Source organism: Vicia villosa, linkage group LG1, assembly GCF_029867415.1.
Source record: "Vicia villosa cultivar HV-30 ecotype Madison, WI linkage group LG1, Vvil1.0, whole genome shotgun sequence".
Taxonomy (NCBI): Eukaryota; Viridiplantae; Streptophyta; class Magnoliopsida; order Fabales; family Fabaceae; genus Vicia; species Vicia villosa.
The window spans coordinates 237,208,017-237,224,421 of NC_081180.1; the positions used below are offsets into that span (position 1 = coordinate 237,208,017).

The 16,405-nt window shown below is 37.4% G+C and overlaps 1 protein-coding gene and 1 non-coding gene across 2 annotated transcripts; one reads left to right on the forward strand and one right to left on the reverse strand.

Annotated features, from left to right (window-relative positions):
* The first annotated feature begins 556 nt into the window (after positions 1-556).
* Positions 557-2,032, forward strand: LOC131597037 (uncharacterized). The gene has a single exon (XM_058869760.1). The coding sequence runs from the start codon at positions 557-559 to the stop codon at positions 2,030-2,032; it is 1,476 nt and encodes a 491-aa protein (XP_058725743.1).
* Positions 2,033-13,328: 11,296 nt separating this feature from the next.
* On the reverse strand, positions 13,329-13,435 carry LOC131645343 (small nucleolar RNA R71). Its single transcript, XR_009296972.1, has one exon. It is a non-coding gene; the product is annotated as a small nucleolar RNA R71 (small nucleolar RNA).
* Between the last annotated feature and the right edge of the window lie 2,970 nt (positions 13,436-16,405).

A 16,405-nucleotide genomic window follows, 5' to 3' on the forward strand; every position in this document is an offset into this window, starting at 1 on the left:
TAATTTAGGTAGTTACAAGGCCATTAAGTTCTAGGTATTATAAAATCTACACTTTAGAAGTTTTCATCACTAAGAATTTTCAAGTCTTTTGTTTTCTCTTAAATAGATGGTAATGGAGAGTAACTAGTCATTTTGTTGAATTTCTTTTTCTATTATTTACTAGTCCGTCTTCTAGTTTATTAATTGTTACATGCTATATTGTTCATGAGTTTTTCTCTCTTTTGCAAAAGTATATAATAAATATTATTTGTTAATTACATTAGACTAAGTAAGCACCATAACTTACTATGTGTGTATGTATTTTTTTCCAGAAGTAGTTATGGATCGTAGTTGGATGAATTCTAACCGTTTGAGTGAAGAGTATAAAAAAGGAGTGGAAAAGTTTATTAAATTTGCTTCTGAAAAAATTCCTGATAATAAAGGAAAATTTTACTGTCCTTGTGTTAAATGTTTGAATATTCCCTCGTTACATTTTGAGTTGATAAAAAGTCATCTTATTTGTCATGGGATTAATCAAAATTATACCAAATGGATATGGCATGGCGAGTCGGTAAACATGCCAAGTGCATCGAATACAAATGAAGTCAATGTAGATATGAACGATCGGCTAGATGATATGATTCGTGATATAGGCCCAGAGTCTTTCCAGCGGGCACATATGTATGATAATTTGTGCAAAGATAGAGAAGAGACTTTGTATCCGGGGTGCATTAACTTCACACGGTTGTCTGCGGTGTTAAGATTGTTCAACTTGAAGGCGAGAAATGGATGGACAGATAAAAGCTTCACTGAGTTACTTGAGTTGTTGAAGGAAATGCTCCCAGAAGGTAACACATTACCCAATCGTAACTACGAGGCAAAGAAGATATTATGTCCGATGGGTATGGAGTATAAGAAAATACATGCATGCCCTAATGATTGTATATTATATCGAAATGAGTTTGAAGAGTTGAAGAGGTGCCCTAAGTGTGGACTATCACGCTATAAAGAGAAGGACAATGAGTTCAATTATGATGAAAGCATACAACGTCCTCCTGCGAAGGTGTTATGGTATCTTCCAATAATTCCAAGGCTTAAACGATTGTTCAATAACGTAAATGATGCAAAGAATCTAAGATGGCATGCAGAAGAGAGGAAATGTGACGGGTACATTCGTCATCCGGCCGATTCATTACAATGGAAGAAAATTGACACTTTGTATCCGGAATTCGGGAATGAGCCAAGAAACCTTAGGCTTGGACTTGCTACAGATGGAATGAGCCCATATGGGAACTTAAGTAGTAACCACAGTTCATGGCCCATTCTCTTAATGATCTACAATCTACCTCCTTCAATTTGCATGAAACGCAAATACATTATGTTATCTATGATGATTTTGGGTCCAAAGCAACCGGGAAATGACATAGATGTTTATCTTAGTCCATTGATCGAAGACTTGAAAGTGCTTTGGGAGGAAGGTGTTAATGTGTTTGATGCCCATTCTTGTAATACATTCAAGTTGCGCACGATGATATTTTGCACCATTAATGATTTTCCTGCATATGGGAATTTGTGCGGCTATAGCGTGAAGGGGCATAAAGCATGTCCCATATGTGAAGAACGCACTTGCTTCCAACAATTGAAAAATGGAAGGAAGACAGTTTACCTTGGGCATCGTAAATTTCTCAAACGATTTCACCCATATCGGAGGTTGAGAAAAGCATTTAATGGACACCCAGAAAATGAAATTGCTCCAAAAGCCTTAACTGGAGAGCAAGTTTATGAAAAGTTGAAAGATGTCAATGTTATATTTGGGAAGGACCAAAAACAAACCACTGAGAAAAGCATATGGAAGAAGAGGTCTATTTTCTTTAATCTTCCTTATTGGTCTGGTCTAGATGTTAGACATTGTATCGATGTAATGCATGTTGAAAAAAATGTGTGTGATAGTGTAATAGGAACACTTCTCAACATTCAGGGAAAAACAAAGGATGGTTTGAATGCTTGTCTAGATATGGTTGATATGGGTATAAGACAACAATTAGCTCCATAATCAGCAGGTAAGCGAACATATTTGCCTCCCGCATGTCATACTTTGTCAAAAAATGAGAGAAGAAGCTTTTGTGAATGTCTACACGGCATAAAAGTTCCACAAGGCTACTCTTCAAATTTCAAGAGTCTTGTCTCAATGAAAGATTTGAAACTAGTTGGATTGAAGTCTCATGATTGTCACATATTGATGCAACAATTCCTACCAGTGGCAATTCGTGGAATATTGCCTAAAAAAGTTAGAGATGTCTTGACAAGATTATCCTTATTCTTCAATTCTATTTGCAGCAAAGTCATTGATCCTAATAAATTAGATGAGTTGGAAAATGAGGGTGCAATTATCTTGTGCCAATTAGAGATGTATTTCCCTCCTTCTTTCTTTGACATAATGGTTCACTTATTTGTTCATTTAGTGAGGGAGATTAGGTTGTGCGGTCCTGTCTATTTAAGGTGGATGTATCCAGTTGAACGATACATGAAGATTTTAAAAGGGTATGTGAAGAATCTACGTCGTCCCGAAGCATCTATTGTTGAAAGGTATATCGCAGAAGAAGCTATTGAGTTTTGTTCTGACTATATGTCTGAAGCGGAATCAATAGGAATTCCTAAATATTGTCATGAAGGAAGATGTGCAGGTAAGGGTACACGAGGTTTAAAACTTAAGAGCATGGGGCATGCAGAAGTACTTCAAGCACAATTGTATATATTGAATAACACTGACGAGGTTCAGCCTTACCTTTCTGCTCATAAAGTCATTGTGAAGGGAAAAAAATCCTAGAGTGAATGAAAAATGGTTGATGAATGAGCATAACAAGAATTTTTTAAAGTGGTTCAAAGAAACCATTTTAAATGACAATTCAGCTTCTGTTACATTAAAATGGCTATCAAGGGAGCCTAACTTTGATGTCATAACTTGGTCTGGTTATGATATCAACAATTTTTCATTTTATACAAAGACTCAAGATGACAAAAGTGTCGTACAAAACAGTGGGGTGATGGTCGTAGCTGAGTCCATGCACTTTTCTAGTTCAAAAGATAAAAATCCAGTAATGGCATCTATACCTTATTTTGTGCTTTTGTTGTAGGCCTCATAATTGCCATTTGCTTTTGTGCTTTTGTTGTAGGCCTCATAGTTTGATTTTGACAAGTGGTATTTAGTTTCATGGTACTATTTGTGACATAGTTTCCTGACTAATTGAAAAATGATAGAATTTATTTAAAACATTGTTCTAAGGTATTGTTTGTATTAATGATTATGTATGAAATATTTTATTAGTAATTGATTGTGATGAAATTTTATATTATTCATAATTTTTTAATTACTTTACAATATTGTGGTAGAAACAAAATTTTATAGTATTCATAATTAGTAAATAAAATGATATTATGATTTTAAATTGGACCAAACGATTTAAAAAGAATTACTAAATCAGGTGAGCCGGTTTAAATTTGAGATTTTAAATCAGGTCATATAGATTTATAAAATTTCATTACTTTTTGATTTTTTTTTAAATGTGTCAAACCGATTTAAATGAACGCTTCTAAATCATACTAATCGATTTAATAAAATATTTTAAATTGGATCACAAACCGATTTAAAAACGGAAAACTTTCTAAATAGTCGTGAATTAAATCGAAACACCAACCGATTTAAAAAGTCATTTTTAACCGATTTAAAAAGTATTTTCTGTACTAGTGATCGTGTCAACACTGTTCTTGATGATAGAATTAGATCCTTGAATGTTGATTGTGTCAGCACCGTTTGTAGTAACTGAATTAGATCTTGGAAAGATGATCGTGTCTACACCGTTCGTGATGATAGAATTAGATCTTTGAAAAGTAGAGATATTGTTTATTCACTTGTACTTGTATCCTGAAAAAGGTAAAGTTAGTCTCTATGCAATGTCATGATGCATGTATTATGTGATAAGTTTCTCAAAATAAATGAGAAACCTGTATGTTGTGCATGAGTTTATCATGAGACACTATATGCAATGTATGGATATGTATATATGATGCATGAACATGATTTATGTTATATGGAGTATCTTGATCGGTGTAACACCCCGAAAATTATTTCTAATTATTTAATTTAAATAGGATAATTATTTAATTTGAATAATTAATGTTATGAGAATTATTGAGAAATATTGGAAATATAGCTATTGGGCTCATGTGGTGGTTAATAAAAAGGGAGGTGTTAACTTATTAAGCCCATTAACCAAAGTTATTCTATTTTTTAATAAAATAGAAGGAGTTGTGGAATAGAGAAGGTTACAACATTTGGGAAAAGAGAAAACACGTGAAAGAGCAGAGAAGCGGAGAAGTGTGAAAAGAGGAAGAGTGAAGAATCAACCTTCAGGTAAGGGGGGACTCTTCCATTTATCTTCTATTATGGGATTATAGGTAGTAGGATGGATTGATCATGTTGTTTATATCAATTAGGTTATGTTTAGGTTGTGGGATGTTAGGTTTTGGGGAATTGGTTAATATTGGTTATATTGATCATGTATGGTGCTAATTGAATGTTTGAAATGTGTTATAATTGTAGTATATTATGTCATTTGATGATGTTTTGATGTGGGTATGATTATGGTGTGATTGGACTGAGATTGAGAGTGGAAGGATGTCAAAATCGCAGCAAAATTTTGCATAAAACGCAGCATGCGTTGACCTAAGTGTCAGTTGCGTTGACCTGAGTGTCAACATGCGTCAACCTATAGTGTCAGCGTGCACTTACCCGAGAGTGGTAGAAGTTCTATGCGTCGACTTGAAGGAGGCTATGCATCGACGCACTGCACGCAATTTTTGAAAAAATATTCTGAAGGTCATAACTTTTGATCCGTTTGTCCGATTTTGGTGCCATTTCGAGCATAGCGAAGCTAATTAAATGATTTATACAATAAAATGGTGTTTTGATTCGTGACTCGAATTTTATATTAAAACTCTCGATTTTTAATTAGTGGTGATAGTTTATGCGTACAGGTACAATGGTGAATATTTTATCTGTTGTGATGTCGTGATTGTAACTGGTGGTTGATATACATATATTGTCGATGTAAAATATGTGTTTATTATGGTTGAGGATAGCATAAACCGTGTGTGGCTATTGATTGTTGTGTTGGTTAATGATTATGACATCTGGTTGATTAATATTGATGACGAGCATGTTATGGTTGATGCATGCATTTCATAATCATTATGTGGCTGATCCTTGACGATGGTGGATCAGTGGTAGCTAATTCCCATTCTGTGGAATTAGTGAGTGGGTGTTGCCGTATCCTTGGCGATGGTGGATCGGTGAGATGGGTTATCCCATATTTGGTACCACATGCATGTAGTTGCATTGCATTAGGCTATTTGTGTTATTATAACATGAATGGAAGATTGTCCAATGTTATAATACGTGTTGATTGTATATCCTTCGTAACTAATTGTGTTGTTGTGAATCTGATCGTAACTGTAATTGGGTGAATAATATGTGATTGATATTTTATTATCTATATCTTATAACATTGGCTAAATGTGAATGAGACTCACCCTTACTGTTGTTATTTTTCAGATTGAGGAGTAGCTTTGTACTTGGTGAGGATTAGCTCGTCAAGTAATTTGTTAGAGTCAGTTGGGTCTGTGTCATGCTCTGGTCGTGTAACACTGGGGACGTTATTTAGAGTTACTTGTTAAACTATTTTCATTGGGTGTTTTGCTTATGGTGGTATTTTGAGTCTATGACTCTGGTTGTTTTATTATTCAGATGTTAAAGATATTTTCCGCTGTGTTAACATGTTAATTTGGATAATTTTGGTTTAAAGTTCTCTTTTATGGCATGACATGAGTATTATTTTAATTATTTGGAAGTTGTAATGCCCTTTTCATGTTTTACTCTGATTATTGTTAAATTTTCCGCGGGGTTTTAGAAGGGTGTTACAATAGTGGTATCAGAGCATCCCTCGTATGTGATTAGTGTAAGGTTGACACTATCGATACTTCTTGTTCTAATGAATATTGTTTTAATATTTAGCAGAACAATGGCCGGAAAAGGTGGAAGGAACGACGATGCGATTGCTGAGGCTCTAGGCATGATTGCTGGTATACTGGGAGGGAACGCCAATGGAGCTGGAATTGGTGCTGACAGGCAGCTGAACAGTTTTCAGAGGAACAACCCTCTGTTGTTCAAAGGCACTCACGATCCCGAAGGTGCTCAGAAGTGGCGAAGGAAATTGAGAGAATCTTCCGAGTGATTGATTGCGATGAACATTTGAAGGTGAGATATGGTACTCACATGCTGTCTGAAGAAGCTGATGATTGGTGGATGGCTAGTAGGGATGAACTAGAAGATGCTGGTGTTGCAATTACTTGGGCTGTGTTCAAGAGAGAATTCTTGCGGAGGTACTTTCCTGAAGATGTTAGAGGCAGGAAAGAGATTGAATTTTTGGAGCTGACGCAAGGTAACATGACCGTACCGGAGTATGCTTCCAAGTTTGTTGAGTTGGCGAAGTGTTATGTCCACTACAACAATGATGAGGCTAGCGAGTTCTCGAAGTGTGTTAAGTTTGAGAATGGTCTCCGTGACGAGATTAAACAGGGTATCAGATATCAAAGGATTCGCAGGTTTGTTGATTTGGTTGACTGCAGCCGAATCTTTGAAGAGGACAATGTTAAGCTGAAGTCGTCGCACTCTCGCGAGTTGGTCGACAAGAAAGGGAATAAGCATATGGACCGTGGTAAGCCATATGGTAAAGGTAACCAGAAAGCTGGAGGCTGGAAGAAGCCTAGTGGGGGAGACTCTAGTGCCCCTATTAAGGGCTTTAAGTGTGGAGAACCTGGACATCACATTCACAAGTGCAAAAGTGAAGAGAAGAAGTGATATAAATGTGGGAAGGCAGGTCACATTGCTATTGAGTGCAAAGGGAACACTGTAACTTGTTTCAACTGCTGAGAAGAGGGTCATATTAGTCCTAAGTGTCCTAAGCCGAGGAAGAATCAAGCTGATGGTAAGGTGTTCGCCTTATTTGGTTCCGAGACTACTCCAGAGGATCGGTTGATTAAAGGTACGTGTTTTATCCATGGCACTCCTTTAATTGCGATTATAGACATTGGCACGACACATTCTTTTATTTCTATAGACTGTGCTAAGAGATTGAATTTAGAAATATCTGATTTATATGGAAGTATGATTATTGACACTCCTGCATCGGGTTCAGTGTCTACTTTGTTTGCTTGTTTGAACTATCCAATTGATATTTTTGGTAGAGAGTTCGGAATGGACTTAGTGTGCCTTCCGTTGGAACAACTTGATGTTATTCTGGGAATGAACTAGTTGCAATTCAATCGGGTTCATATCAACTGCTTCGCGAAGACGGTTATTTTTCCTGAAGATGTGAGTGTGGAGGATTTGGCGATGACTGCTAGGCAGGTGGATGAAGCAATGAAGGACGAGGCTGTCGTGTTTATGTTGATTGCATTTATGGCATGGAAATAGAAAGTGGTGAGTGGTGAATTACCGGTAGTATGCGACTTTACCGAAGTCTTACCAGAAGATGTTAGAGAGTTGCCACCTGAGAGAGAAGTGGAATTTGCTATTGAGTTAATTCCGGGAACTAGTCCTGTGTCGATGGCACCTTATCGTATGTCAGCATCTAAATTGTCTGAATTGAAGAGTCAATTGGAAGAGTTACTTGAGAAGGAATTTATTCGACCTAGTGTTTCACCGTGGGGTGCACCGGTGTTACTAGTAAAGAAGAAAGAAGGCTCGATGAGGTTGTGTGTGGATTATAGACTGCTGAATAAAGCTACTATCAAGAATCGATATCTGTTGCCGAGGGTTGATGATTTAATGGATCAATTAGTTGGGGCGTGCGTGTTCAGTAAGATTGGTCTGAGGTCGGGATATCATCAGATCAGGGTGAAGACAGACGATATTCAGAAGACTGCATTTAGAACAAGGTATGGTCATTACGAATATACTGTGATGCCATTTGGAGTTACTAATGCACCTGGTGTTTTTATGGAATATATGAATAGGATCTTTCATCCCTATCTCGACCAGTTCGTGGTGGTGTTTATAGATGATATTTTAATATATTCTAAGAATGAAGAAGAGCATGCAAGAATGGTATTGCTGTGGACCCGACGAAGGTAGAAGTTGTGTCTCAGTGGGAAGCTCCGAAGTCAGTTTCCAAAATCCGTAGTTTTCTGGGTCTTGCGGGTTACTATAGAAAGTTCATTGAAAGCTTTTCAAAGTTAGCGTTGCCGTTAACTAAGTTGACTAGGAAGGGTCAAGCGTTCATCTGGGATTCGAAATGTGAAGAAGGATTCCAAGAGTTGAAGAAGAGGTTGACTAGTGCGCCAATTTTGATTTTGCCGAATCCGGCGGAATCTTTTGTTGTTTATTGTGATGCTTCGTTGATGGGATTAGGAGGTGTACTAATGCAGAATCAACAGGTAGTCGCTTATGCGTTGAGACAACTCAAAGTGCATGAGAGGAATTACCCGACTCGCGACTTAGAGTTGGCAGCAGTAGTATTTGTGTTGAAACTGTGAAGGCATTATCTGTATGGTTCAAGGTTTGAAGTATTTAGTGATCACAAGAGCTTGAAGTATCTCTTTGATCAAAAAGAGCTAAATATGAGGCAAAGAAGATGGTTAGAATTTCTCAAGGATTATGATTTTGGGATGAATTACCATCCGGGTAAAGCAAACGTTGTTGCTGATGCTTTGAGTAGGAAGTCCTTGCATATGTCTATGTTGATGGTGAGAGAATTGGACTTAATTGAACAATTCAGAGATTTGAGTTTAGTATGCGAAGACACTCCTAACAGTGTTAAATTGGGTGTGCTGAAGCTGACTAGTGATATTCTAAAGGAAATTCGAGAAGGTCAGAAAACCGATATAGAGTTGGTTGATAAGTTGACTCTGATTAACCAAGGTAAGAGAGGTGAATTCAGAATCGACGAGAATGGTATAATCAGGTTTGGCAATCGTGTTTGTGTTCCTGATGTTGCCGAATTGAGAAGAAGTATTCTTGAGGAAGGACATCGTAGTGGATTGAGTATTCATCCTGGTGCTACCAAGATGTATCATGATTTAAAGAAGCTGTTTTGGTGGCCTGGAATGAAAAAGGAAATAGCTGAATTTGTTTATGCTTGTTTGACTTTCCAGAAGTCGAAGATTGAGCATCAGAAGCCGTATGGAGCTATGCAACTGTTATTTATTCCTGAATGGAAGTGGGATAGTATATCTATGGATTTTGTTTCTGGTTTGCCGAGGACAGTGAAGAATTGTGAAGCTATTTGGGTTATTGTAAACAGGTTGACGAAGTCTGCTCACTTCATACCGATGAGGATGGATTATCCAATGCAGAGGTTAGCTCAATTGTATATTGAGAGGATAGTTAGTCTGCATGGTATTCCTTCGAGTATCGTGTCAGATAGAGATCCAAGGTTTACATCTCGATTCTGGGAGGGTTTGCAGAAGGCTTTGGGTACTAAACTGAGGTTGAGTTATGCTTATCATCTGCAGACTGATGGTCAAACTGAGAGGACAATTCAATCATTGGAAGATCTGTTGCGTGCTTGTGTATTGGAAAAAGATGGTGCTTAGGATAGTTATTTGTCGTTGATTGAATTTACCTACAATAATAGTTTTCATTCGAGCATTGGTATGGCTCCATTTAAAGCTTTGTATGGAAGGAGATGTGGAACACCTTTGTGTTGGTATGAATCTGGTGAGAGTACAGTGATTGGACCAGAAATTGTACAAGAGACTACATAGAAGATTAAAATGATTCAGGAGAAGATGAAGGCTTCTCAGAGTCGCCAGAAGAGTTACCATGATAAAAGACAAATGACACTTGAATTTTAAGAAGGAGATCATGTGTTCTTGAGGGTGACTCCTACGACTGGCGTTGGTAGAGCACTGAAATCAAGGAAGTTGACTCCACGTTTCATTGGTCCATATCAGATTACAGAGAGTGTTGGAGAGGTGGCTTACCGTATTGCGTTGCCACCAACGCTTGCAAATTTGCACGATGTATTCCATGTATCACAGTTGAGGAAATACATTGCTGACCTATCTCATGTGATTCAAGTAGATGATGTGCAGGTAAGGGATAATCTGACAGTTGAAACTTTGCCTACAAGGATTGAAGATCGGAAAATAAAGCAATTACGTGGTAAAGATATAACATTGGTCAGAGTAGCTTGGGGAGGAGCAGCAGGTGGAAATGTTACATGGGAGTTAGAGAGTTAGATGAAGGACTCCTATCCGGAACTTTTCACTTAAGGTATGTTTTCGAGGACGAAAACTCTTTTAGTGGGGGAGAGTTGTAACACCCCGAAAATTATTTCTAATTATTTAATTTAAATAGGATAATTATTTAATTGGAATAATTGATGTTATGAGAATTATTGAGAAATATTGGAAATATAGCTATTGGACTCATTGTTGATTGGTTCAGAAATCATCTGGTACTGAACTTGGTAGGAAGGACTATTGTCCGATTCCCCACAATCTACAAGTGAATGCTAAGGAGTATACCACATATTGTGCCAGAACTCCATGAGAAGGATCATAGTCACTAACCGACTACTCTGCTATGTGCGTGTCAAGATAATGGGCTTAATGTGATTGCGCGCGAATGAAAAGGGTAAAAACATGATGACGAGTCAAAAGGTCGAGCTATAATGGCATGATTCGGATTGGTATGCATACTGGGAGTTGTCTAGTGTCGCTACTATAAGTTTATTGTTTGGATCTGCAACATTATTTTCAAACAAGAACACAATGTAGCTGAGTATGACCGAACGATGTGGTGGAAGCGTGTTTCATTTCGCTGTCCTCCCATTTCTATCTTGTTATTTTGCTTGAGGACAAGCAAAGGTTCAAGTCTGGGGGAATTTGATAACACGATTTTATATCGTATATTTAGCTTGAAATTCATAGATATTTATAGCAATTTCCGTTTATTATATTGATTTATTATGATATTACGCGAGTTTTTGCTTTGTTTCAGGTTTTACACTCTTATTATGACTAATTGTGAAAAAGAGAAGAAATGGAGCTAAAACGACCCATATCTATGCCTAAAAGACGAAAAATAGGTGCTGAAGTAAAAAGGGAGTGCAAATAAGGCCCAAGTGTGCTGAAAGAGACCCAAAGACCCAATGAAGCAATCCAGCCCACGAAGGAAAGCAGCCCAATCCACACAAGTAAGCGGAGATGCACGTCTCCAACGTCCCTATGCCACATCAGCAAAAGGGAGACGCACGTCTCCATTTCCCTAAAGTTTCTCCACTTGAGACGCACGTCTCAAGTCACGCGCCCAGTCTTCCTGAAGAATCGGAGACGCACGTCTCCAAGCCAGTCTGAAGAATTTCCTCTTTTCACGCAACGTCACTGCAAAGCATCCCCTATAAATAGAAGCAGTCACTTCAGTCCAAAGTGTCCGATTTCCTGTTAACGAAGTGCTGCCGAAATTGTACCGCGAATCATATTTTTCATTCTGCTTTCATTCAAACACTTATTTTCTCACAACGATTTCTACACCGGAAATTGTTGTGAACTTTTTATAAATCTAGCCTTACGTTAGATTTATCGTTTTTATTTCCTTGTTTTATTTTCTGCCCGTTTAAATTCCGAAGAACGATCCAGCCAACTTGTGGTGGAGGTTCATACTTGAAGATTTACTTGCCATTTATTTAATTCAGGTTTAATATTTACCGCCTTATTTATATGTTTATTTGCATGATATATGGTATGCCTATTAACATGCCTATTATTATAAACCGAATCTATTTATGCATGCTTAACCATATTAATATGTCTGGCTAAATTACTAAGGTGTCGGTATGTAGAGTAAGTTAACCGAGGGATCCGAAATAAATTGGCTTAATTATGTTTTATTAAATATCACTTGTTTTTGGTTTATATGTCTAATTTAATTAGTAAGTCTTAAAACCAATAGAGCGAAAGTTTGAGGGGTTAAGACGGTCAAAGTTTAAAATCAATAGAGCGAAAGTTTGAGATCTTTAACTGGATAGTAGACATAGGACATTAGTTTTAAGGATGGCGAAAGCGTATTAAAACTAATTGGGACTTATTTATTTTCAAAAATTGTTTTTACACCCGAGCGGGATGGCGAAAGCGTACGTTAGGGATATTAGCTTGTTCCGAGTCAATAGAGCGAAAGTTTGAGATTAGGAGATTTAAATAGATAACAACTTCATAAAATAGGCGTTTTATTAATTACGTTGTTTCCAAAAAGCTCTTCTAAAATCTAATGGGATGGCGAAAGCGTACATTAGGATTAGGATAGTAATCTGAATCAACAGAGCGAAAGTTTGAGACGAGGATTTTTAATCAATTTAATTAGTAAAGATTTTTAATTAAATTATGCAAAAGCCAATGGACCTTCGGATTACCTTAAGTTAAACGAAATACATACTGATACCTGTCTTTTATTATATTCTTTATTTTTCACTATCACTCTCCCTTAGGAACAATCCAAATTTTAGTAGCCCTAGCTTTACATAGTAACCTTAGATAACGGTAGATCGATTCATAGTCCCTGTGGATTCGATATCTTTTAAAACTACACGACACGACTGTGCACTTGCAGTCATCAGATTAATAGACACGTAAAGTCGCGATCAAGTTTTTGGCGCCGTTGCCGGGGACTATTTAAGTCGATATCGTAACTCACTGTTACACCGTAGAGACTAGGACAATTCTTCCCTTTCTTTCTGAACGATTGTATGCCAAATACTCGTTCACAAGGAGGAGATTTAATACAACGAATTAACGAGATCGAACGTTTCATTAACGTCAAACATCGAGCTCGCAATCTTCCCGAAGTAGCACCAATTCCTATTAATCAGGAATTGACTTTTACTGATCAAATTAATCAAATTATCCCGAAGTTAGAGATGGCTGCTATTCGTCCTCTTAGAGACTATGCCGCTCCTTCGCGCGCTGAACCGCACTCAAGTATCGCACCACCTGCGATTGAGGCAAACAATTTCGAACTGAAACCTTCGTTGGTCCAAGCTGTTCAACAGAATCAATTCTCTGGAAGCCCTGTAGACGACCCTAACCTTCATTTATCTGTGTTCGTGCAATACGCCGACATTGTCAAAGCTAACAACGTTAGTCCCGAAGCTATTCGATTACGTCTCTTTCCTTTCTCCTTGAGAGATAGAGCTAGAGCGTGGCTTCAATCCCTGCCTTCTAATTCCATAACTACATGGGACGAATTGAAGAGAGTATTCTCAGCGAGATACTTTCCGCCTAGCAAAACTGCTATGCTTAGAGGTCAAATCAACGGATTTACCCAGAAAGATAACGAATCACTCTTCGAAGCTTGGGAACGTTACAAGGACATGCTTAGAATATGCCCTCATCATGGACTCGAACCATGGCTGATCATCCATACTTTCTATGGTGGTCTCTTATATAACACTAAAATGACTATAGATGCCGCTGCTGGCGGAGCATTAATGGACAAACCCCATGATGAAGCATACAAACTCATAGAGAACATGGCACAAAACCATTACCAATGGGGTGGAGAACGAGCCGCTCTAGAGAAAACCCAAACCAAAGGAGGAATGTACGAAGTAAGTGGTATAGACCGCGTTAACGCTAAAGTAGACGCCTTAACTCAAAAGATCGAGAACTTAACCATCACTCCTTCAGCCACCGCTGCTGCTGTAACACCTAACTGCGAGATCTGTGGATTGATTGGACATGTAGTTGCCGAATGTCAACTCTTGACTGGAGTCCCATCCGATCAAGTAAACTATGCTCAAGGAAACCCTTATTCTAACACGTACAACCCTGGATGGAAAAACCACCCGAACTTTTCTTATAAGAACAACAATGCGTTGTACGCACCTGGACACATGGTTGTCAAACTCGCGGGTAGACTCGTAAACCCGTACGAGTTTACGAGTCTAAGAAGAGAAAACGAGTAGACTCATGCATAGAATCATTTTTCATAGACTCGAGTAGATTCGGGTAGACTCGCACAAACTCGTATAGACTCGCGAGTCTATGGCGAGTTTACGAGTCTTTAAAGTTTTTTCAAAAAACTCAAAAGATCCTAATTCCCACCAAAGATTTTATATTATTGAAAAAAACCCTTATTTATTTTGCTCGTACGGGAATTAGAAAGTCTCTCTCCTAGTCTCTGATATCGGAAAAGTTTCTTTCTCTGTTCATTGATGTCGTGCATTTGTCTGGGCTCTTTATTTGTCCGTGTTTGTTGTCATAAATCAATCCTTCATTGTGTTAATATTTTCTTTTTTTGTTTCACTTAGATGTTTCTCTCATATGTTCTCTTGTGTAAAGGTAATGTGCCATTGCTCAATCAGGTCCACTGATCCTAATTTCCGTCTATCAATTTGATGTGACAAAATAGTTTTAAAATTTTATGATTTATGGGAAAAAATATTTTTTTATTTTTTGAAATAATATATTGCTATAGTTTTGACAAAATTTTGATTTACGAGTTATGATGAAATGCATTACTCACAATTTTGAAATAATGAAAACTTGCTATAATTTTTACGAATTAATTAATTATTGATAATAATTATAAGGCTGAAGAACTTTGAGCATAACCATAGTTTTAAATTATGGTCGCAGATGCGGTTGCTAATATTGTGATTGCAATCATTGTGGTTGTTGTGATACACATTGATATTAGTGGTGATGCTTTTACAAGAGCTTTGGATTTTAAAAGCCATTAGCATATTTGTTTTATGATTTTTATTTTGTTTTATGTAGTAGTGAATTAAGAAGAAATTAGTACTTTAAGTCTTTAACTACATACTTTGTTATTTTGTTTGTTTTATTGAGTTTTTTTTGTTAAGAAATTTGTTATGGAGTATGAAATTTAAATTTTGATGTTAATTGGTGTTCTATTATATATATTTGTGTAATATATGAGGCATTTACAAGAATGAAAATGTATGTATGTGTCACTTACAAAAAATTTAAAGTAATTTTTAATTTTCCATAGACTCGTACGAGTTTGCGAGTCGAGTCTGCGAGTCGAGTCTAAGGTCACTTTACGAGTCTGAGTAGACTCGCGAGTTTAACAACCTTGCCTGGACAAGCACCTGCTGTACCACCTGGCTACCAAAAAGCGCCTGTAGCTGCTCAAAATACCCCTAGGAAGTCGAATCTAGAAATCATGATGGAGAACTTTATAGCTTCCCAACAACAAACCAATAAAGACTTCCTGAACCAAAACATCCACAACAGCGAGCAACTAAAACAACTATCGAACAAAGTAGATGCTTTAGCTACTCATAACAAAATGCTAGAAACTCAAATCTCACAAGTAGCCCAACAACAAGCACCTACTGCTGCCCCTGCTGGCACGTTTCCTGCTCAACCACAACCTAATCCTAAAGGACATGCGAACGCGATAACATTGCGAAGTGGAATGAATTACGATGGACCCATTGATCCTAGAACTCAAAACGTACCCATGTCACAACAAGAGCCAAAGGAAACCCAAAAGACATCAACTGATGACCAAACTGCTAAGACTAAAGAGAACAATAACGAAGTGGAACCTGAAAAAGAGAAACCTTATGTTCCACCACCACCTTATAAGCCACCAATTCCTTATCCTCAAAGATTAGCTAAATCAAAAACCGAAGCGCAATTTAAAAGATTTGTAGAACTTCTGAAACAATTAAACATAACCATACCATTCACAGAAGCCATAACTGAAATGCCTTCGTACGCTAAATTCCTAAAAGAAATCTTATCAAACAAAAAGAAACTCGAGGATAACGAAACCGTAACGCTTACCGCTGAATGTAGCGCTATCATCCAAAATAACATGTCTCCAAAACTCAAAGACCCTGGTAGTTTCTCTATACCCTGCGTAATAGGTAAAACCATTATAGAGAAGGCCTTGTGCGATTTAGGAGCTAGTGTTAGTTTGATGCCTCTTTCAACCTGTAAGAAACTAAATCTAGGTGAGCTTAAAGCAACGAGAATGTCTCTTCAACTAGCTGACCGTTCAGTAAAATACCCTGTAGGAATGTTAGAAAATATCCTTGTTCGTGTAGGTCAATTCTACATCCCAACTGACTTCATCATAATGGATATCCAAGAAGATTCTAACATCCCGATCATATTAGGAAGACCGTTCTTAGCAACCGCTGGTGCAATTATAGATGTAAAGCGAGGAAAGCTTACTTTCGAAGTAGGAGAAGAGAAAATAGAATTTATCCTTTCCCAATTCCTAAAAGCACCTTCTATAATTGACACATGCTGTTCTGCTGACATAATCGACGAGTGTGTCAAAGAAATAAAATCCGAACCAAATAAGGAAACTGAGATCCTAAGAATTCCTATG

Coding starts and splice junctions, on each gene's coding strand:
- LOC131597037 (XM_058869760.1), top strand. CDS start 557: ATGCCAAGTGCATCGAATACAAATGAAGTCAATGTAGATATGAACGAT.